Source organism: Mus musculus, chromosome 11 (assembly GCF_000001635.26).
Source record: "Mus musculus strain C57BL/6J chromosome 11, GRCm38.p6 C57BL/6J".
Taxonomy (NCBI): Eukaryota; Metazoa; Chordata; class Mammalia; order Rodentia; family Muridae; genus Mus; species Mus musculus.
In genome coordinates this window covers 120,273,250-120,295,882 of record NC_000077.6, presented here as the reverse complement: position 1 = coordinate 120,295,882, position 22,633 = coordinate 120,273,250, and the positions used below count along the sequence as shown (strand labels likewise).

Genomic DNA, 22,633 nt, shown 5'->3' with positions numbered 1-22,633 from the left:
GGGCTCCCAAGGAGCTGCTGGGGAGAAAGAAGCTGGGACCCCTGTCCTGACAGCAGGAGGAAGCCTCTGTTCTCTGTGCCCAGTTGTCTAACTGGGGTCTTGTTATATCCCCACATCTGAGTCCCACCAGGAGCTGTTGAGACAGTGAACCTGGGAAGCTGCCTCCTTACGATGGGGCCCCTGGTAGGGACTGGGTTAGCCCTGCCCACATGCTGGTTCCCACAACCCTCACCCTAGTCTCATAGCAGGTTGGGGGCGAAGCCTGTGATGTAAGAGTAAAATCAGAGAGCAGACACTGCAGGGCCTGGGTTCCCCATGTCCCCACTTGCCCTTTGCCCTGCCTACCTCTTCCCAGAGTAGGCTGGAGGGCTGGGTTATAGCCTTATGGTTCCCTGTCAGCTACAGTCTGGTGCCTGGGGGGCAGAGAGAGAGGGCTGGATGTGTGACCGAGGGAGAGCTTCCTCATCGCTTTGTGCCGGTGACCTGTGGAGATGCGAGGAGTGTGCCCAGGAGTGGCTCAAAGAGCGGGAGGCTGGATCTCTGGTTGTCAGAATATAAAAATGGGGGCTCCACAGGGCCTGTGGGAATAGTGGGTGGGGGTAGGGAGGCTGAGGTAGAGGACTGGCTGCAGGATGGCAGAGGTGAGGGTAGGGAATCATGCATTCATTCTCCTGGCCGGCTACTCCAAGAGCTTCCTTAGCCTACCCGAGAAACAAGCCTCCTGGATGCTTCAGACAGGTTGCTCAGGCAAGGCTGTGACCCCAGGGTCTCTGAGCACCTCTCAAAGTTGGTCGCTGGTGAGGGTTCCTCTACGCCTGGCCTACGTAGTCTCAGTGCTCCACCAGCCCCTGGCAACCTTGCCAGGCCTGGGGCCCAGCAATTAAAGCCCCCTCGTCTCCAATTCGTTTGTAGTATTAAAAACGAATTGCGATCAGCCGGGTTGTCATTTCTACCTGATAAAACATCACTTTTATTGATCTCTCTTCACCCAGTGCCGTCATTTATCTTGCCCCAGCGTTTCACATAATGGCTCGTTTGTCTTGATCAAAGCGGAGTCTTGCATGTTTAACCCTCGGGATGCCACAGCCCGTGTGTCCTCTCCACGTCCCCCCTGCCCTTGGACCAGTCCCTGTTCTGAGGGCAGCAGGTCCTGAAAGGCCAGGACCACAATGTCTGAGGGAGCCTGGAGACAAACAGCCAAACTGGGAGCCTGCTCCGACTGAACTGTGTCCCACCTGTGTCCCTTGGAGCTCCTATGGGTAGGTCCTGAACTTGAAGGCTGACTCAAGCAGGATGTGTGCCCCTGCTTGGGTCTTGCCCCACTCGCCATGTTCCTAGGTGTATGAGCAGCACCCTCCTGGCCCTGCCTAGTGCTCTTTCATACCTGTGCCTTTGTCTTGGTGCAGAGTCCATCCCAGTGTCTGGACCAGGCTGGCCCCTTTAACTCTGACCCAAGGCCACCAGGGGAGCCATTTGTCTGTGGACTCTCAGTGTTCTTGGGGTGATCTGCTTGCCAGCAAGTAGCTGTAAGCTCCATCCTGCTAAGGGCTTTGTCCTTGAGCCTCTGGTACCCTCCACTCTGTCCCCCTCTCCACTTCTAGCCACCGTGTTCCTCTTCCCTCTACTTGCTCTGCCCTTCCTGGGAGTCCCTTCTCCAGGAAGCTTCCTGGATCAAATCAGGGACAATCAGAGCCGCTTGCTTCACCAACCACGATGGTCCCCATTAGCTTGAGAACCCAGTGCAAGTCACCTAAGAGTTCTGGGTTGGAAACAGCATGACCCACCTCATGTTGCTGTGCGGTATTATCTTGGCCACCTAGCCCCAGTGTAGTGTAGTTTCCAGCCTCTCTGCCTGCCTGTCTGGATCTGGAAGCCCTGGTGTCTTGGAGGCTGGCTGTTCAGCTGCTCCCTGCATGCCTACTGCTCAGCTCTGCTGCCTGTGGTGGACTTGGTTGGATAGAGAAGCCCAAGGCCTGTGGGAGGGGTTTCTGCCAGGCTTCATGGCAGACAAACTGACACCCTTCAGGCTCTGGCCCTGCCCACTTCCTTTCATCAGAGCTTTTTTGTATGACCTCCTGAGCAATCTTTTGTGTTCTGTCTCCATCTCTCCCTGCTCTCTGTCTCTGTGTGGTGTATGTGTGAGTCTGTATGAGTGTGTATGTGATGTGAGTGTGTGAGTTACTGGGATAAAACCCGGAACCTTGCATAACCCAGCTATGCACTCTACTACCAAGTAACAATCCCAGCAAAATAGGCTCAAGTGGCAGAGAACACTCAACACTTCTGTCTCAGGGGCTCCAGGAGCCATGCAGAGACCCAGCCTCCCTGTGCCTAGCTGTGTCCCAGCCAAGAACGCAAGTCCCTGCAGTTGGATGTGTCAAGTGCACAGAAGGTCCCTGGGCCAGAATCCCCGTGCATTGCACCCTAGTTTCCAGCTGTCACTTTGTCTCAGGCCCCAGGTGGGCATGAGGCAGTGGCCACTGCCTCGAATGGCAGGACACCATTCCCAAAGGTCACGATTACATATAACGCCAGGACTCAGTGTACAGCCCCCATAGCTGACTACTGCACCCTGCACACCTGACCTTAGGGTCCTTACCTATCAGCTTTTGGTGGGACTTGGAATGGGGTGAAGGAAGAATTTGGTGGTAGTCAGATACCTGCTGGACCACACAGGCACTTAGAGCTTACCCTGTTTCCGTGAGAGGGGCATCCCTTAGCAAAGCAGTTCAGGGAAGGGCAGGAGGTTAACACTGGAGAGAGAGACATAGCAGCCGGGCAGGGCTGGGGTGTGTGTATATGCACATCCGTACACATGGAAGTGGGAAGCTGAGGACCCCACTCAACTCCCAGAGCCAACCTTGCTGTTGTGTATGTCCTGCTGGAATTTCATCTCAGGGATTCAGGAGAGAATTACAAGTCCCAGCTGTCTTGCCTGGTCAGTGTTGGGCTTTCTTTGGCTCTGCAGCCTCCTGATCAGGCCACATATGGTCCTGTCTCTTTCCCTCTGATCTTGGCTGCTAGACTTGCAGTCAGTCCTTTGCTTAGCAATGAGAACTTTTTACCCGGAACAGATAGGGTCTCACCGTGTAATCCTTGGCCGGCTTGGAACTTGTTATGAGGACCAAGCCTGCTTTAAACTCAAGGGGGCTCCTCTGCTTCTGCAACCTGAGCGCTGAGGTCACAGGCGTGCGCCACCACGTCTATCAAGACTGTTTCTTATTATTCTTGGCATAGCTGTCTGGCAGGAAAATTTTTTTTTTGTTGTTGTTGTTGATCAAACCCATTCAGCCCTCGGCAAGGCAGGCAGCGTTCACAAATATGGAGCAGCGGGTAGGGCTCTTCTACCACTTGCCCTGTGTTTTGTGGACTCTACTGTACGAACTGGTTCAGGCTGGAAAGGTGACTAATATCCAGACCTGACTAACAAGTCCAGCTCCAGGGTCAAGAAAGGCCTAAGACTGGGGATGGGGTACAGTGGGGTCTCTAAGCCTAAGGCCACCCGAACCCATGCTAGACAGTTTCTCCTCAGCCCACACAGGAATGACCATGTGACACACATAAAGGAGGCAGGTACAGTCACAATCCGGACCACTGAACACCTGTACAATAGTCATATATTTATTCTTAAGCAAGTTATCAATAAAAAATTTAATAGTAAAATGCCTTTACATAGAGTCTGCTGTTCATAAAACCTTTGTTTTTTTGTTTTTGTATTTAGTGTTTACATTGAAAAAAAAAAACAACAAACCAACCAACCAGCCTCTTAGTTTACACATTTACAAGATTCGTGCTTTTTACCACGTTAGCCACAGTTGGGGAGGAGGAGTCACGCCATTTGCGTGTACACACAGAAAGAAAGGAAAAGGATGGGGGGACCTAAAGATAAAGACAGAGCAAGAGGACAGTTCAGCAGAGGGCAGAAGAAACGCGGAGAAGGTAGCACACAGGACAACAGCCTTTCTACTTGCTCCGGGGCTCCTGGGTACTGGGGTTCCGGGCAGCCTTTCTAGTGACAGCCCTGGTCTTGATTCTTAAGTCACCATCTTCCTGATTCCCTGGCTGTGAGCAGGACCCTGGTGGTCATCTCTTCTGATGACCACCAAGGATGGAATATTGCACTCATGTGGAGAACAGAAACCCTCAGGGTGGTGGGACAGCCAGGAACGGGCACCCTTGGTGTTCCTGTGGACCACCAAGAGGGACCCTTGGAGCAACTAGTAAGAAAAACAGAGTCCCTGGGATCAGGATAGACTCTTGGCGGGCCTGAGCAAAGGAAGAGAGGCCGGGGGTTCCCAGTTAGGGCTGGGTGACCTCCAGTACTCCCCACTTCCTAGGAAGCCTTGGCCGAGTGGACACTGGGGAGCACGGGTGCCACAAGGCATTTCTGAGAACAAAGGCTTTTGGTCCATGGGTCTAGCCTGCTCTTTCCATCATGGGAGAAGTGAGGACTGCCTGGCTTTCCTGGTACTTGGGGTCAGGATGTGTGTACAAGAGGCCAGAAGGGACCCTTGTTGTATATACTCTGTGCATGAGCCTGCCATGCTATCTGCCCTGCTGAGTGGATATAAAAAAGGTCCAGAAACTGTGTAGGTGTGGGGTGGGCAGAGGGGGCCCAGGATCAGGGTCTAGGTTGAGAGAAGGGGAGCCGGATGGGCGCCCCCTTGGGTGAGCAGCATCGCCTTTCTACTGTTGTGACTCCAGAACCTCTGGCTCAGCCTCATGGCTATCCACACTTGAGGCTATCCAGAGGTGGTGGGACCCCAGGGAAAGTATCTGGTGGGGAAAGGGGGTGCATCTTAGTGGTGAGAATGTTCTCATGCAGAACTGTGGACCAGCCCCAGACGGGCCCCAAATTCTGGCCCAGACAGGGAGCTGGACCAGCTGCACCATTGGAAGCCCTGCAGCTCTTGGGGGAAGGCAGCTGTTGCCCTGGAGGATAAGGAAGGGGCCGAGAGCTGGTGGGGACGGAGGGGGCCGGGGGCCGCCTGCACCCTGCTCGAGCAAGGCCAGGCTTCTCTCCCTGCATCAAACTGGCCATGGAAACGGAAACCAGAAATAACTTGGAATATTCAGGAAAGAAAGTCTAAACATCCATTTTTCTTATTGATATTTCAAAATATTTGTTCATTTGTTTTGTTTTAAACAGAGGTAAGAGATACGTGGCTGTTGCCATACTCCTGGGCTGTAGAGTGGGGCAGGCCGGTACCGGCCCGCAGGCTGATCCTGGTTCTCATCCTGTGGTTGGAACCCCTGGTCGTTCCAGGGGACCGCCATCACTGCCCCCACCCAAATACTTTCATGGATGGGATGTATTGAAAGGAAATAAACCGCAGTGTAATTTCCTTCACAGTTGGCCCCCAAGAGATTGGAGGGTATGACTGGGTCTCATGTGACCATCCCACGGCCTTTGGCCACGCCCCCATTCCAGCAGCCTCTGCAGTCACAGATGCCCCTGTTGGAATTCAACTAGGCTGAGAACAGTGCACTTCCAAAGAAAACCCCAGGACAAAAACCCCTACACGCACACACGCATACGCGCACGCACACACACACACACACACACACACACACACACCCTCGTCGCGCATCCACCCTTGTCGCAAAGGTGGGGAAAATTCTTTTCCACTTTTTCCCCCATAAAACTTCCCCACAGAAATACAATATTTACATAGAGAAATAAATAGACAACACACCTGATTTCTGCTTTCCCTGGTGGGAGACAGTCGGAGGTACTAGGGAAATATGGCTTGGATTCTAATCTCTCGAGAACTGCGGTGCAGCGGCAGAGCAGCCGGTCCCCGTGGGACCAGCCTGGCTCTCCCCCTGGAGCAGCTAGGATGGGACTCGGGGGGTCTATCCTAGGAGCTCTCTCCAGAGAACTTCGAAGAGAAGCCTGATCCCGCCTTGGGGGGGTTGCATATTTGCTCAGACCAGCTCCTGGCTGGCTGACCTCTTGGCTGCAGTCATGGGCGAGGGTGGGCAGAGGCAGAAGCAGCTCAGCACAGGACGGGCACGCCGTCAGCTGTCACCAGGCGCCCAGTAGTAGGATCATAGGTGCCTGCCAAGTAGTACAGGTCCTGCTGGTCCTGGTACTTGCGGCCCCGCATCATCTGTTCATACTGCTCTCGGCCCACCACCTGACATTTGTGGGAGATGGTCTGCACGTCATTCTCATCTTCGTGGCAGGACTGGTACAGTGCGTTCTGCCGGGCGAGGGAACACATACAGTGTCGGGGCCGACCTCGGCAGAAACATGCCACACCCAAGGAAAGCGCCCATTCCCCCAGAGACCCAGGGCAGGGGCTGGGCCCCCACCGCACCTGCCCACACCTCACCTTCCCGTCACTCTGCCGCTTCCCCAGCTTGGTCTCCTCTGGGTGGTAGAACCATTTGACCTTCACCACCATGTTGCTGCCCCAGGACTCCCACAAGCTCTCGATGCGGCCTATGTAGGGCAGGTTGGGCCGGCCGGCCGAAAGGAAGACCGCACAGTCCCCGATGCGCAGTGTCTCCTTGCCTCGGACAATGGCCTTGTAGAATAGTTTCCTGGCTTTCCCCTTCATGCCTCGTCTCTGCAGGGCAGACCAGCGGATACGGAAGGATGAGGAGGGACACAGGATGCTTGAGAAAAGGTGGTGGCCAGGGAAACTGAGAGCACGCAGAGGGGACAGGTGGTGTGTCTCTGCATGTGTTTGGGAGGGCAGAAAATGGGCACAGGATGGGTGAAGAAGTGTCATGGCCACCACAGGTTCCCTATGAGGTGGGCTACACTCGGAATATCTCTGCACACTGGTCATGACAGAAACACCAGCAGAGTTCAAAGGCAGAAACGTAGATGAGATGCTCACTGCAGCCTGGTTTACAAGGGTATAAAAAAAGCCCACAGATAGCTGAGCAAGGTGGTACACTGCACCTTTAATCCCAGCATTCTGAAGGTAGGGGCAGGTGGATCTCTGTTGAGTTCCAGGCTAGCCTGGTCTACAGAGCAAGTTTCAGGCGAGCCAGGGCTACACAGTGAGACACTGTCCAACCAAACACCAAAAAGCCAACACAAACAAACAGCAAGCCCACAAACAAGCGCAGGTCCCCTGCAGATTGGTCAGCAGGAGAGTCTCCTCTGGCGGCACAGCCAAGGGGCAGAGCAGCGTGAAAAGCAAGCAGAACACACTCCCAATGTGCGGGTCATTTGTGTGACCACACATGCAAGACGACGCTCTAATGTACCAATCACAGTGCTGGCTATTTGTCTCATTAGGTTACTGGTGGGTTTCTGTCGTTGCCTGAGGGTTTCCAAAAAGGCTTAAGAAAATAAAAATCAAAATAAAACCAAAACCAACCCCCCAAACAAACAAACCAAAAGAAAAACCAGGGCTACAGAGATGGCTCAGCGGTTAAGAGCACTGACTGCTTTTCCAGAGGTCCAGAGTTCAATTCCCAGCAACCACATGGTGGCTCACAACCATCTATAATAGGATCCGATGCCCTCTTTTGGTGTGTCTGAAGACAGCTACTGTATACTCATAAATGAAATAAATAGATCTTTAAAAAACAAACAGAATTCAGGAGACAGAGAAAGATGGATCTGAGTTCGAGGCCAGCCTGGGTTACACAGAGAAACTCTATAGTGGGGGAAAAAAACCTTAACAAAAACCAAACCACCACCACCAAACCCAAATAACAACAAAAACTATGTGAATGCACAGATTCCCCCTATAGTTAGAGTTAGGGACGGTTGTGAGCTGCCCTATGTGGGTGCTGGGAGACAGGCCACCTACCTGCGTGGGGTTTCCTGACCACTTCCAGAGCTGCCGGGCAGGCAGGAAGGCTGAGATCTTTGGCCGGTTTTCTACGGAGGGCAGCCGTTGCCTCCGAGAAAGCTCTTTGGCTTTGGAGAAGCTCAGGGCCTCCTTGCGCTTGAACTTGGATTTGCTACCACTGGGGCTGGCCCCTGCACCTGCACCAGCCACCCCAGCCCTGGACAGGAAGCAGCGCTGGGCGTGGGTGTGCGCGTGGGGGCTGCTACCCTTAGAGCGCAGGGCTTCGGGTGGGGCCAGGAGGGCGGGCACAGGGCGGGTGAGACAGGTCTGCAGCAGCAGGGCAGGGTCCTCGTCATCTGAGCTATAAGATGAGTCCTCATTGTCTGAGGAACAGAGGCTGGACGTGGACACGGAGCCTGAGGAAGAAGACGTGGACGAGCCAGAGGAGGACGACGACATGGATAGGCGGGTGAGGAATCGGGAGGGAACACCGGTGGCCAGCCCCGGCCCATCCTCGTCCTCATCGGAGTAGGAGCTGGGGCAGTCACTATCACAGGGCAGTGGGTACTTGCGCAGAGCCAGCCCCATGGGTAGCGGATGCACAGGCGCCCGACCCTTCTTGTCCTTGCCAATGAGGGCTGGGTGTGCGTAACTGGGGTTGCTAAGAGGTCGCCCCAGCTTGGGTCCGAAGTCCTTGTCGCTCATGAGCAGGGCCTTGCAGTTTTTGTTTTTGGGGGAGGTCACACCCTCATGGTCCAGCTTAACCAGAAACTCGCCGCCTGCCCGCCGCCTCCCGGCCTTTTCTGCTTCAGCCCGTTCAGCCTTCTTGGCCCTAAGCAGCTTGTGGGCTCCTCCGGGAAGGCCTGCCCCAGCCCCTCCAAGGAAGGGTGTGTAGGAACTCGCCAGGCTGCTGAAGGAGTCAGCTCGGAAGCTGTTACCAAACACGGGGGTAGCCATGCTATGCATGGGAAACAGGGTGTCCCGGGCCCGCAGCTTCTTGGTGCTTCCGTTGAGCTGGAAGAGGTTCTGTAGTACCCCCGGCCCTTTGCCACCTGCCGCCGCCGCTGCCGCAGCCACCGCTTTCCGCTTGGTCTGAGCCACTGCTGACCAGCTCAGCAGGGGGCTGCCTCTGCGGCCTAGGAAGTGGTCTGAGGCCCCCGTGGGGGACTTGGCACCTGAGGTTAGGAGGTCGACTTTGCCTGGGGGGGAAGCCAGGTAGGGTCAGCTGTACCTGCTGGGCCCACCCAGCTGTCTCCACTCTCCCCTCCCCGACCCCAGCAGGCCCCATGCGCCTCCCAGTGACCACACCCCCAGGGGCCCTCCCTTCCCAGTTCTCAACAGCTCTGCAAATACCAGCTTTGTCTTTGCTGCCAGATTTCTTCCCAGGGGTCTTAGAAGTTTCAGGGCCATCCGGCACTTTAGGGGACAGGCTGGGTGTGGGGGCTTCGCTGGGCGGGTGGCCCTCATTGGCTGCTTTTTTGGTCCTCCGGCAGCTGCTGGACACCAACAGGGCTGGCGAGGGCTCTGTACCTGTGGAGTGGACAGAGGGGCTCACCACGGGCCTGTTGGTAGGTGGCTACCACCCTTTGTGGAACACTTGGGAACATCTCCAGTTTTGGTGAGGCCCAAGTAGGAGGGGGCTTCCGGGAGCTGCTACAGGCAGGGGGAGCCCCACCCTTAGGTTATATATTCCTGGGGTGCTCACACTGGATCTTGAAGTCCGGAGGCAGCAGCCTGATGTTAGAGACAGCTATGTGGCCTGTGTCTCCGTCATCGAACTCTACCAACACTGAGTCCAGGTCTTCTTCATCGCTTGAAGCACCTGCAAGGGGGCATGTCCCCGAGTAGTGTCAGCCCAGCTTACCAGAAGCCAGGGGAGGGCAGGAGGACCACAGGGGAGCTGAGCAGGGTGCTTTGCAACTACACTGGCAGCCTGATAAACCAACATGGCACCCCTTGGCTACCTGGTTTTCTATCCACTGGCCCCACATACAAGCAGACACATGCCCTAGCTTCCCTTCGCACAGACGCTGGGGAAAAGACATCACTCTACATCTCCTCCCAGAAGTGTCCAATAGACTCCTGCCTATCTACCTATTCATCTGTAGACCTTTATTTAGTCTTCCCACCCCGAGGGCCCTACATGGCTGTTCTGTCCAGGTGTACTGGGATGGATACTTCACACAACCCAGGCACAGGATTCTGTGTCCTTTTCCTGCTGGGCCTGCTCTGATCAGCTGGACATGCCCGCCCCCACCCCCACCCCCACCCCACCTCACCCTCTGACTTCCTCACAACTGCCAGTGAATTGATCTTACTGGTCTCACTTAGGGCAGACCCAAGTCTTGTCTTGCTTCACCCTCCAAGATAGCTGGACTATGGGTAAGAACTCTAAAGGTCACAGAGGGGCCTCAGCCCTAGTCCCGGCCTCGAGCATGCTTACCTCGAACCACATTGCCTGGATATAGACACCGGGACTTCTGACTCCAGTAGGCACAGACCCGGGTACCAGGTGGAAGGTACCGACTGGACTGTGGCTGGACATCAAGAACCTGCAGGGAGCCGCAGAGCGGTAGTCTGTGAACAGTTGGGTCTGGCCACAGGGTTCAGCGTAGGGCCAGGCCAGGGTCCTCCTGGCGGTGGGGAAAGCCACCAGGCTTGTTCGCCCAGGCACGGGCCCATGCTTACCGCCTCCTGCAGCAGCTGTTCCAGCGAGTAGATACGTTGACGGTTGCCTCTCTCCCCCTCAATGACGATGCTGTAGCTGAGGGCGTCATAGGGATGTGTGAGGTTCCTGCAGGAGTCCCACTGCCCCACACATTACAGCCAGGGTGCGTCCCTCCCACCCAGGCCCGGGGCTCACATGTCGGGGGGTTGCAGGGTCCTGACACTGCCCGCATACAGCAGGCTGTCCTCCTTCGGGATCAGGACGGGCAGTCCGTCCTGCAGGTCTTCCTTGTGGATGGTGCAGGACCGTGCTGTAGAGGAAGACATCAGTACTGGGCCCTGGATACACCCACCCACCATTCCCTCCCTGGGCAGCGGCTGTCTCTTCCTCACCCAGGGCGGCGCTCTGCTCTGCGCTGAGCTGTACACCGGCTTCTTCCTCTTCTTCTTCCTCATCCGAGAAGCTGGTGTCATCCTCGTCAAACTCAAAGTCATCCTCCACAGCAAAGCTCTCCAGCAGCCGGCTCACCGCCCGCCCCTGGCCCTGGGGGGACGACCACAGGGGTCAGAGGAGGATGCTGGGAGGGTCCAGACCCCCCACTAGGCCCTGGCCTGGGAGGGCTGCTACCTGCTTGCTGACAGCCTCTCTCTTCACCTTCGTCAGCTTCCTGCTCTTTCCCAGGATGGCCTTGGCGTTGCGGGCTGACAGAGCGATGGACAAGGCCCCATTCTTCCGCTGGTCAAGAAGGGTGGACAGAGATGCAATGAGGATCGGAATGGCTTCCCGGCCAGTATGGGCTGGGACACGGGGTTCAGAGTTGAGTGGGGGAGGAGGAGGCTGTGTCCTTCTCCTTGGGATGCCCACTGACCACTCTGACGTCTACTTGACCGGTAGCCTACCCTCAGGACTGGCTGCAACATGGCGCTCTTGCGGGTGGCTCTCTTGAGGCGCTCACTGGCAAGTTTGCTGCCCTCCTCTCGGCAGGCAAAAGTCCGGGTGGGACTGAAAAGGGTGTCTCTGCTGGTGGCGGTTCCTGGCTCTGTACGCAGGCCAGTTTTCACCTTGCCCTTGGCCTTCTTCTTGCCTGGTGCACCCGGGGGCCGCCGCCCTGGCGCCCGCTCCAGCTTGGCTCCCACCTTGGTCTTTACTGTTCGTCTCTTGATCTTAACCTCGCCCTCGGGGCTGGACAGGCGGCAGGCCCCTGTGGGAGGGAGGCAAGCGGTCACCGGGACCCTGTTACACAGGCCCCTGTTCCCACTCTGCTCTGGTTTCTCAGTTACCTAGCAAGCCCTGCCTCTCCTTTTTCTTCTTGGCCTTCTGATTGGCTTCCATCTTGACCACGGAGGAAGGTGAGGGTCCCAGCACTGCCACACCAGACCCTGGGTGCAACACCAGCCCAGGCTCTCTGGGAGCTGCCTCTGTCCCCAGGAGTGCCTGGCAGTCCTCACTGTCATAGCCGCTGCCTGAGAACAGCAGAGAGGACTCAGTGACTGGTGTTGGACATGGCTATTTGGGGTGGACCTAGGGAGTACGGCCAATGAAGATACTGTCATCTTCTGGGCTGCTCAGGGGTGGTACCCCCTTGCAGCCCCACACTGCAGGACTGAGCTTCTCCCTGGGGAGTCCCTCTTTCCGTATTCTCTGGCCCAGCTGGCCCTTGCTTCCTGCCCCCAAAGCAGCATTTCCTCTCAGTCTCAGCCTTGGGAAGAGGGGCTCTGAGGGAGGAAGCATCTATTTTTCCAGGCTGCCTCTCTGGACTTGTCTGCTGGGGAAGGAAGAGATACCCCACCAACCTGCCGGATACTGCTGTAGGGCGGGGGTGCGGAGGGGCTATTTTTAACAGGCTTTCCAGGGTGTGTCCAGGGCTTCTTTCTGCCCTGAGAAGGGTGTGACAGATCTGGCCTGGGGACAGAGGCTCCTTCCCAACCTTCCTCAAAAAGTAAAGTTGTCCCTGGATCTGTCCATTTCACAGACTTCACTCGGATCTGGTGGCTCTGACCCCTGGGCAACGGATCTTCAGCCCCCAGGTGATCAAGACCCAGACTCCAGGCACTCACACCGCCAACTTGCCTGCCTCATGTGCCACAGCCACTGCGGGTTGGGCTTGGAATTTGTGCATCTCCCTGCCACTGTCCCCATCGGGGTGTGGATGCCGTGCCGCCCCTGACGCCGTGACGCTCTTGGCTCTAGATAGCTTCTTCTGGATGCGCCCACCTGGGGCAGCCTCTTTGCGCTGGAAGGCACCGAGGCCGGCAGGCAGCCCCTTGCTCTTGACCTTTGGCTTCAGCTGGGCCACCTTGTGGGCCACCGAGGATGGCAACTCGGCCTGGCCACAGCTCTTCTTGCACCGCACCTTCTCCTGCGAATGAGATGTGAACGTGCCATCCACAGGCACTGACTGCCCCTCCTTAGCCCAGGGCATGTGGGTTTCCTCTGTCATGGTGGGACCCAGAAAACAAGCACCTCTGAGGACTTGTCTTGAATAGGGCTCTGAGGACATCTGGCCCTGGCTGCCTACTGGAGCAAACACCCGCCCATCTACTTAGCGCTCCTCCACCCACTTCATATGGTGGGGGCCCAGGAGCCAGAGGTGCTGTATATCATGGGTATATGCTGTTTGCTTTTGTGAAATGGAAAGATTAAGAAGAAGAGTTCCCTAGGCACACTCCCCAGGCATAACCCACCTATGCCTACAGTGCAGAGATGGGAGGAGGCTGCACGGTCAAGGACAGCCTGACCTACAGAGCAAGTTCTAGAGAGTCAGGGAGCAATGGAGGCTGAAGCCACCACCACCACCACCACCAAACTATGTCAAAATCAAGCAGGCAAGAATAAAAACAGCCTTCTGACATGGAAGGGGACAGACGAGGTAACAATAGGTCTGGGACCTTGGAGAGGGAGCAAAGTGTAAGGACCCAGGATTCCACCGGGCACCGCAGACATGGTGGTCAGAGCCAGGCATTTTGGCTGTGGATTTCCCAACGTCAGTACACTAAGAGAACCAGCCACACTCGGAAATCTATATCTAGTGTGCCAGAGGCAACAGCCCCTGGTTACTATACCTGTCAATATATGACATTTCCTTTAACCAAGGTATCCAAAGCTCACCAAACCCTAGCTGGCTCACCTGAGCCTAACACCCGGTACCCGTTTCTAACATCTCACGTAGGGTGAGGGCGAGGGTGAGGGCGAGGGCAGAGGGCAGAGGCCTGGAGACGCACCGAGGAGACGGACTGCAGGCCAGTGTAAGGACTCTTTCCCAGTTTGCTTCGCTTCCTTGGGGGCTCATCACCTCGTAGCTCAGCACACAGCAGACTTAGGCTTGCACGAACAGCCCTAGGGGAAGGTAGTGGTTGGTACAGAGGCAGGGCCTGGGTATCAGGACCCCTCCTACAGTCACTATGGTGTGTCCTGAGGGGCAGACCTCGTGCAGGACACAGCCTCCTGTCTGGACTGTTAAGAGCAGGCCCTGGGGGTGTCGGACCAGTCCTGAGCCGTTCTACCAGCTCCTGGTGGTCCCTGGGGCCCTCAAATCTTGACTTCTCAAGCTTCACCCCATTCAAGGGTGAGCTGGGTCAGGGGCCAATATGGTCAGGAAGCTACTGAGGAAACAGCAAGAGCGATCCTGCTTGATTCCCCCACACCCCTCTGCTCTCGTGCCATGTGGGCAGACATGTCTCCCAGACACCCCAGTGTGTTCAATGTATGATTTCATTTCCTTCCTAGTATCCCCTCCCCGTGAGGAAATAACCACTGCCTGTTTGCCCACAGCTAACCAGGGGCTGGGGTTTGGCCCCCAACCCGTCAACCCTTTAGCCCTCCCAGAGACAGAAGGAAACTGGCTGCTCATGAAAATGAGTGGCAGACGGGGACCAGGGCCCTGACCTCATATGGCCAGACACTGCTCTCCACCTTCCCGTCCAACAAGGAGGCTGGACCTCTGAAGGCAGGGAAGGCCAGGCAGGAAGCCCCTGCAGCTCTAGGGGCCTCCTTGACCCCAGCTTCCTGCCACCTTCCCTGGCCCCACTTCCTGCATGGAGGAGGCCCAGCCTCCAGGCCCAAGGCCTGCTGCCCTCACAGGGTTCTGGAACACAGTTGGAGAGCCTGGACAGGAGCCGGAGCTGGGAGGAGGTCAGGAGACCTTCTCTTTGGAAAGAGAGGGTTGTGACTGTGGATCCTTCCCTACCCTAAGGCCTCTGGGTTCTTTGGGTCATAGGTGACTTGGCTACAGGGTTAAGCTTACTTGCTGGAATCTAGGATAAAGTCCAGCATGGGCAATGTGGCCAGAGCTGGCCAGAGGCAGAGAGCGAGGTCTGGGGAGTCTATCACTGCCACCAAGCAGGTTTTCCAATGTCCACTGGACCCCAACTTCCAATAGCCCTATCCTGCTTAGCAGCCCCAAGGCTTCAGATGGGTTCTCAGAGGGACCCCCTATGCTCCCTGCTGGGTGACACCTGGCTTGGGTAGGGTAACAGGACATCTTGGCGAGGCCCCCGGCCATATGGTGAATCTCCTCCGTTGCCTGTAGCCCACACAAACTCCCCCACCCCATAACCTTCTCTGCGTTTGCTAATGTTTTGTGACATAAAGCCCTGAGATTAATTTTTTGCCTCTGTCTTAATTGAAGGAACCGTTTAGTGCCGATTTAACTATTATTACCAAATCATCAGGATTGATGCTGTGCACACGCGTGCTCGCCAATCGTGTTTGGAGGAGCTCGGAGGATTTATGCAAATGGGCCTGCCGGGAGAGGCAATTTGTAGCCGAGAAGGACAATTATACCCGGCCCGGGAGTGCGCCAACGACTGCGCCGGGCGGGTAATGGATAATAACATCGCGCGGCAGCCGTGAGCAGCAGCGCAGCGTGACCAACGACTTTATACAGTGCAGATAAAGAGCCTTTTACGCAACGCTGCCCTGCATGCAAGGGGCCAGGGCTGGCCGGTGGGGTGATACCACAACCTTAGCCACTGCCAGGTTCCCAGAGTTGGTGCAGCCAAGCCTAGGCTGTGGTTACACCAGGAGGGGGCGCTGATACTGATAGCCAGACATGGAGAGAGGATGTCTGTGCCAGTCCCCAACAGGGAGGGCTCTCTATCTGCAGGACATGTGTCATGGCCTCAGGTTTTGGTAGGGAACACACTTGGCCTTCAGTTATTGTGTGCAGGGAGCCAGCAGTTCCTAAAGCCAGAGAGGGACTGTGGCCCCACCCCCACGGTGTCCAGACCTGTCCCACAGATCCCTCTCGATACTCACTTGGCTTTCTTGCTGTCACTTCTGGCAAGCTGGCCCCCGGGACGCAGGGCAGGCAGTGAGCTTGAGTGTTTGCGCTTTCTTGGCCTGCCAGGCCCCCGCCGTGCAGGGCTCCGTGAGCTCTCCTCTCTCCTAGGGGCCACAGAAAGGATGTTAAGAAACCTCAAAACACTTCACCCCTAGGCCTACTGGAGGGCATTGCCCTGCAGAGGAATGTTGGGGTCGGTCAGTAGTGCTCTCAGAGTGTAATGGCCATCAGGTTGAAGTCGGGCTCAACTACGTTCCTGCGGCCCAAGATCTAGAGCTAAGTGGATGACACTGTTTTCTGCTTTCCCCTGGGATTTAACTGCCTTGCTCACATTGGTCGGGAGGCCCACATTGTCCCTCATGCAACTGAGTAGGTTTCTTCTGCTCCTGCAGCAGGTCCCAGCTACCCCATGGGTCCCAAGTCCTCCTCAGTCACACTCATAGCTGCTTTAATCACCATTGCCCCTTGCCCTACCACCTTGTGCTGCCCTCTGCTGAGTGACCACATCTTCCCCCCACCCAGGCTTCACCCCTCTGTTTGGCTGCCTAGGTCTCATGAGCGCCATGCAGATCCCAGACTCCAGGCTGTTCCTGCACAGTCCCTGCCTACAAGGTGGCACAGGGCCCAGTAACTTCCCCGGAGTGCCTCCCCTTCCCAAGCGTCATACTCGTGGTCATGCCTGCGCTGCAGGCGAGCCAGCTCCCGTTGCTTCTCCTTGTAGCGCCTCTGCAGCTCTGCTAGCTGCATGCGCATCTCCACTTCCTGTGTGTCCAGCCGGTCGATGGCAGCCTTCAGGGGACATACCTGTGTGCAAGAGTTCAGGAACCTGAGTACTGTAAGCCCCAGCTTGGTGTGGTGGGACGCAGCCCGGACATGCAGAGTTCTCCTCTGTAAGTGGCTGGGCAGTGTTCTCACTTACAGGCTTTGTTTTAGGGGCCCAGGTGTCCTTGCGTTGCAGGATTTGCATTCTGGGGGTGAGCCTGGGGCCTCTGTCTGGGTCAGCAGCTGGGGCCTGCAGTGAAGTGACTGGGCTGTCCAGGTTAGCAGCCTCCACCAGGGACCAGGCTGTGGCCAGTGTGGCCAGGTGCTGCAGGTTGAAGGCCAGCACATCCTCATCTTCTGCTGGGGGGAGAGGTATGGGTCACTCGCTGCCCCCTCCCCAGCACAGACCCAGCCTCAGGCTGTGAGAACCAAGGGAGGAGTCAAGCCATAAGGAATGGCGGGCTCCACCATCTGAACCCGAGCAGCTTGGTCATCAGAGTAGTGACAGCAACGGACCACTGTAGCTGCAAAGGCTCCAAATCCAGGAAGGGCAACAAGGTCAGGATATCAGTGCATGGTGGGGTATCAATGCAGGGAAAACGAAGCCTCCATAGCTCCAGTGCTGCATTACCGAGGGGCAGGCAAGAGGGGCTGTGGGCCATCTACACCAGGGGACATAGGTGCCCCGGAGGACCTACCAAAAATGCATGGTCTGAATCTCCACAGGAGGAGAAAACATTGAAGTGCATTAGGTCCCTCAGAGTAATGGCAGTCACCTGGGTCAAGTATAGGAGGTAATGGGGATACCCAACATAGGGCAAAGCTGGAGGGCTCAGGAAACGTCCCTCACAGGTCGCTTCTGCAATGCTAGGAGGTGCCTGGAGGGGCAGCTGGCAAACGCTCAAACTTTTGGGCATAATTTTTTTTTCTCGCCAAGATCTCTACCTGGGAGACCTTCCAGCCTAGAGACAGGTTTAGGCCCCTAGCAATGAGAGCAGAAGTCTGCCTTTCTCCTTAGGAAGAAGGCAGACTTTGTATCACTAGGGGAGGCCCAAGGTAAACTTAGGTTACATGTGAGCCCTTCCTTTGCTGCTGGTACCCTTGAGGCCTGCACTTGGCACCTATGGCTCTGCCAGGCCTGGGCCGCCCAGGGTCTCCCTTTTATTCTGGTGCTAGCAGCTGGCTCCATACCTACGTTTCCCATTTGTCTCTTCTCAGATGGTTTGGTGGAAGAAGCTGATATGGCTGATTTCAGCCACAGTGGCTATACCTCGTAAGGCTACTGTTACAGCAGAGGCTTAGGATCAGCCACTGCGAGGCTGAGAAGGAGGCAGGGTATGGTGGTGGGCAAGGCATGGACTGTCAGCTACAACACCCACACCTGGTTATACAATGCCCTCCCCCACCCCAACACATACACTCTAACAAATGGGCTCTGGTCTTCCCAACATACCCAGGCAGTGCAGCATGTGCAGACACAATGCCCAGCATCTGACTGGTGGCCTGCGAGTTTCCCTCACGCTACTGTATAACCTTCATATGGCAGGCCCTTGCCGCTCAGCCTTGATCCTGGGATTCCACATTACTCAAGTGAGGCCCCAGCAGGGATCTAGCCAGGGTTCCTGGGTCTTTTCCCCTCTACAGAGCTGAGTGCGAGTTCCTCCAGTCTGTATTTCCTGGCACTGCCCATCCATTTTCCTCATGACTCTTGCCCCGGTAGGTTTGAGGCCAGGCTACACTGCAGCCCCTAGCTGAGGTCAAGGGCCTTGGAGCTTTATGCATCAGGAAAACAGGCTGAGCCTGAAGACTTGGCTAGTTCTACAAATACTCTGGTGCATGGTGGCTGGCTGGGGTACTCCTCAGTGAGGGGTCTCCTCTGCAGCCACAAGGGAAGGCGGTGTTTCTCTGGGCAGTGAGGAGCTGTGTGGGGTCTTCCTGCCGAGTAGAGACTGCTTAGGCTTTGGGTCTCATTCTATTACACTTACATTAGGACCTTTAGGTGGTTGGCCGGGTGAGTTTAGGAACTCGTGTGCCCCCAAACAGCCTGAAGCAGAAGACCTGAAGTTGTAGCCACAGCCATGGCTGCTGCCTGGTGGATGTGAACCCTCCCGAGGTTTGGGGGTTCAGGGATCTAAGTCTGGTGTCTCTGCCCGGACAAAGCAGTAAACTGGAGATTCCTGGCCTCCTTTCTGCTACCAGGCCCTCATCTAAATGTCTGCCTTAGGCCTCAAAGTCTCCTCCTCCAAGTGGAGACAGTTCAGAGGGCTGCCCTAGCCCTATGGCTTGAACCTGCCACAGGAGTGATCCTGGCCCCAGAGGTCCCGTCCAGGATCAGGTAGCTCCTCCAGGCTAGAGTGAATCCTGTGGCAGGTGGCACACCTGCATCTGACTTCCATAAATAAAGACTCGTTGGGGCTTCTCTGGGGATTTTTTCTCTTTAGGGACAGCTGCTCCAGGCCAAAGGCTACCACCTATCTGTCTGACCCCGAGGGTCCAGCTCTCAGGGTACCAGGGAAGAATGCTGTAGTTGGAGCTCACCTTGCATGGACAGCTCACTCTTCTGCCGCTGGGTCTCCAGGTCAGCCAGCTCACTGAGCAGGGCAATCCCATGAATCCCTGAGCTATGCGGCAGAGGAGCCGTGCTAAGGGGCACGGAGGCTGCTGGGGTCTGAGGGTCTGTCAGGCTGATGTCAGGCAGGTCTCCTAGGTCCACAGTAGCAGCCACCAAGGCATCCAAGCCTGGCAGCGCTTTGGGTGGGTGGCTATGGTTGGGAGTCCCCCAGTCCACCTCCGAGTCCCCCCCGCTCTCCTCAAGCTGGGTTTCTTCCTCCTGTAGCTGGGCCACATCAGGGACCTTCTGTGGACCTTCACGCTTGTCCAGGGCAGCTGGGCTCCCTGCTTCCTGTTCTAGTGCTTGAGGGGTAGCCCCCAAAGGGGGCTGTGGTGCCCCCTGATCTACAGTCCTCTCATTTTGCATCCCTCCCTGAGTAGAATTCGTCTGGCCAGTAGCCTCAGTTCCCCCTCCCTCGAGGAGGTCTCCAAATTTCAGTGCTTGTAACCCCTCGAGTGGGCTGGGGTCTTCTGCCTTCCCTGGTGGGAGTCCTCCCTCAACAGGAGGGGGTAGATTGGCAAGGTCCTGGGTGGCATCCCTGGCCCTTGAGAGCAGCCCAGGCTCTTCTAAGTTCCTGGGGCTGCATGGGGGTGGCTCCCCAGGGAGGAACGTCCTTGGGGGCTCAGGCCGAGTCCCTGGGGTAGTGGTTTGCATAGTTTTGGGGTCTTGGAGGTCAGAGGAGTGCACGTCTGAAGGGAGGGAGAGATCCAGGCCAGCTGTGGGGTTCAATCCTGGAGTCAGGTCTGTAAAAGAAGGCACACGTGAGGAGCCAGCTGCAAACAGTAGAGGAAGTGTGGCCGCATGACAGGGTAGATAGAGGAGGGAGGCTTCCTAGGGTAAAGGACAGGAGACGTGGGAATGAAGGGCCAACAGGAAGACAGGTTTCAGAACCAGTACCCGCCCCAACCAGGAACCCGCAGAGATCCTGGGGGCACCTCTGGTGTGGCTGTTTGAAAAAGAGGGATTTTTAAACCATGGCGCTTGAATTGGGGTTTTCCCTGAACGAGAACAAGCTGGCAGCCTCTGAGAGGCATTATGCCCCATTAACTATAAATAAAAAGATAGATAGATAGATAGATAGATAGATAGATAGATAGATAGATAGATAGATAGATGACAGCTCGCTCAAACACAAAACTTCTCTCTGCTGCCTGATTCAGAGAAAACCTTCGGGTGGCAGACACACGACCCGCCCCAGTACAGCCACCTCTCCTCGCCTCGGGCAGGGAAGATTATTTCTCTGACCCCCACTGGTGATGGCGTCCTCTCTCTTAGCTTTGTTAAAATCTGGGCTCACTGGCTGGGGACAGGTCCCGAGTCTGGTGCCACTCTCTGCGGCAGTTCAAGCAAGCTGCCACTCACACTGCCACTTGGGTCGCGGAGGCGTGGGTCTGGTTATTTTTCCCCATCTACCCAGGGTAAAGAGGGGCCTATGGCTGGATCATTACACTAACTGGATCATAAGTGGGCTGTCAAGAAGGAAGAGAAAGGAGAAGAACTTCATGACCTACAGACAGGAATACACGGGTAGAAGACGGACAGCCTTGCCCACCTGGTAGGGGCAAGACTTGCCAGGCCAAAGAGACTCCCTCCCTCACCTGGTTCCAGCGTGGTCAGGTTGGTTCCAGCCCGCTGGCCCTCCTCACTCTTGTCCATGGTACTAGGCACCTTGGAGCCAGGCCCTGGGCTGCCAGTAGGGCAGATGGGTAAAGTGCAGGGGGCGCTGGGCCGAGGTGGTGGTGTGGGGCAACTCGCAGGGGTCTTCAAAGTGGGCGACTGACAGCAGGGTGATAGCTTGACCAGGCCTGCAGTGGCGGAGGAGGGGGTGCCCTTGGCCATGGGGGTTAAGGCAACTGGCTTGTGGGTGGACTTTGGGGTCTTCTCCTGGGCAGCTTCCTCCAGCTCCATGTGGCGATCCTCAGGCTTGCGCTGTTGGGGGTGTGGGGGAAGAGGCTCAGACGGCCACACCCTCAATACCCGGGTGGCCTACCACTGCTTGGTGAGAGACATGCAGGGGTGTCTGGGGGCCATCTGCCTGGGACCTGGGGGGTGGTGTAGAATTGTCTTGGATCTCAGGTTGGGGTGGCTGTTGGGGACATGGTACCTGGAACTGGGCAACTCGCTGTAGCTCCAGGGCCTGTGTGGCCCGATGTTGCTGCTGCTGCTGTTGCTGCTGCTGCTGTTGTTGTTGCTGCTGCTGTTGCTGCTGTTGTTGCTGCTGCTGCTGTTGTTGCTGCTGCTGCTGCAGTGCATAGAGCTCTTGCTGCCGAAGCAGCTGGGACCGAGAATACACAGGGAGCTGGCCCGGGTGCTGCATGTGAGAGGCAGGGCCCCGGGCCCCATACATGGGGGGCCACAGGGAGGCCTGGTCCATAACTTCAGCTGCAGGCAGGACCAGAGGACTGTCAGTTCCAGTCAGAGATGAAGGACCCACCTGGGCCAGTTTCCCTCTTATCCACCAGCTTCATCTCCTGTCAGCCCTTCTCAGCCCATCCCTACCCCAGTCCCTGGGAAGATAAGCCATACAACTCTCTCCTGGTTCCTGGACGGCCATATTCCTGTCTGGCCCCAGGCCCCGTACCAAGACTGCTGCTGCCCTCCTCAAATTCACTGCTGACAGCCCCACGCGCAGACAGCTAGACTGCAGAGGGTCCTTACCGAGTGTGTGAGGGGTGGTGTGGGGTGTGGGTTCCGAGGGCAAGATGACCAACTGCGTGGCTGCATCTTGGGGGAGGGGGAACACGGAGGGCATGGAGCCGGGCACAGATGCGGGGAAGCCAGGGGGTAGGTTCTGGTGCAGGGCGGGGTGTCCGAGACCTGAGGGACAGAGGTGTAGTGTTCAGGCTTTCCCACTTCCCGGTGGTCAGCCAGGACAGGATAACCTCCAACCCCAACCCAGCCTCCCAGTCTGCTCTTGAGAGCACTGACCATAGGAATGTCCCCCCATCCACAAGGAGGGACTGCGGGTGCGGGGCAGCCAGTGGGGATGGGCAGGATGGGGGTGGGGGGCTGGGTCCCCGCCTTGCATCATGAGGTGGGGGGGCAGGTCTCCAGGGCAGCTGCTTGAAGGGTGGATCCGGGCAAATTCCACGAGGTCTTTGTTGTCTCTGTAAGATTAATAAGAGCTAGCTTGGCCCCTTCCCTTGCCCTGACCAACCCTGGCCCCTCAACAGCCCCTGCAAGGAGAGATGGAAAGCCTCAGTTGCCAGCAGTGGTGCTGCTGGCAGAGGGCGAGTGAACAGGAAGTACCCTTTGGGGACATTGGAATGCCATGCACATAACAGACCAGTGCCTGATGTCACGGTCATGACACTTCCCTTCCTCCCAAGAGGGCTCTGAGAGGGCAGGGCCACCAAGGGCAGCCACACAGCTCTTACTGTAACAGCAGCTCACGTCCAGGCAGACCCAGGCGCTCCTCGCACGCCCGTGACCTCTCCTCTTCGCTCTCCAGGTCTAGCGCATGGCTGGCACGTGGTCCTCCAGCACCTGACCAAGTAGAGAGGGCAGAAAAACCAGGTTATGGTATAGTCAGAGAGGCACCGACTAGAGCA

General features: G+C 56.6%; 1 protein-coding gene across 13 annotated transcripts in view; it reads right to left on the bottom strand.

The window, feature by feature from the left end:
• Positions 1 to 3,585: 3,585 nt before the first annotated feature.
• Positions 3,586 to 22,633, bottom strand: part of Bahcc1 (BAH domain and coiled-coil containing 1) — a 59,428-nt gene continuing 40,380 nt past the window's right edge. For 7 of the 13 annotated variants that reach the window (XM_011249048.3, XM_030246038.1, XM_011249053.3 and 4 more), the window contains exons 6-27: positions 22,460 to 22,568; positions 22,011 to 22,189; positions 21,741 to 21,899; positions 21,187 to 21,464; positions 20,681 to 21,011; positions 19,010 to 19,825; positions 16,629 to 16,831; positions 16,377 to 16,513; positions 15,685 to 15,813; positions 13,650 to 13,764; positions 12,499 to 12,787; positions 11,709 to 11,891; positions 11,328 to 11,629; positions 11,056 to 11,163; positions 10,821 to 10,971; positions 10,624 to 10,738; positions 10,449 to 10,524; positions 10,204 to 10,312; positions 9,466 to 9,582; positions 9,114 to 9,290; positions 7,779 to 8,959; positions 3,601 to 6,575 (exon numbers count right to left, since the gene is read on the bottom strand). In XM_011249048.3, coding sequence (XP_011247350.1) covers positions 6,000 to 6,575; positions 7,779 to 8,959; positions 9,114 to 9,290; positions 9,466 to 9,582; positions 10,204 to 10,312; positions 10,449 to 10,524; positions 10,624 to 10,738; positions 10,821 to 10,971; positions 11,056 to 11,163; positions 11,328 to 11,629; positions 11,709 to 11,891; positions 12,499 to 12,787; positions 13,650 to 13,764; positions 15,685 to 15,813; positions 16,377 to 16,513; positions 16,629 to 16,831; positions 19,010 to 19,825; positions 20,681 to 21,011; positions 21,187 to 21,464; positions 21,741 to 21,899; positions 22,011 to 22,189; positions 22,460 to 22,568 — 5,840 coding nt within the window. In that variant the 3' untranslated portion in view covers positions 3,601 to 5,999. Of the gene's footprint in view, positions 6,576 to 7,778; positions 8,960 to 9,113; positions 9,291 to 9,465; positions 9,583 to 10,203; positions 10,313 to 10,448; positions 10,525 to 10,623; positions 10,739 to 10,820; positions 10,972 to 11,055; positions 11,164 to 11,327; positions 11,630 to 11,708; positions 11,892 to 12,498; positions 12,788 to 13,649; positions 13,765 to 15,684; positions 15,814 to 16,376; positions 16,514 to 16,628; positions 16,832 to 19,009; positions 19,826 to 20,680; positions 21,012 to 21,186; positions 21,465 to 21,740; positions 21,900 to 22,010; positions 22,190 to 22,459; positions 22,569 to 22,633 lie in introns of all 13 variants that reach the window. The other 6 variants (XR_003949454.1, NM_001347621.2, XR_001780012.2 and 3 more) reach the window with 6 other exon arrangements.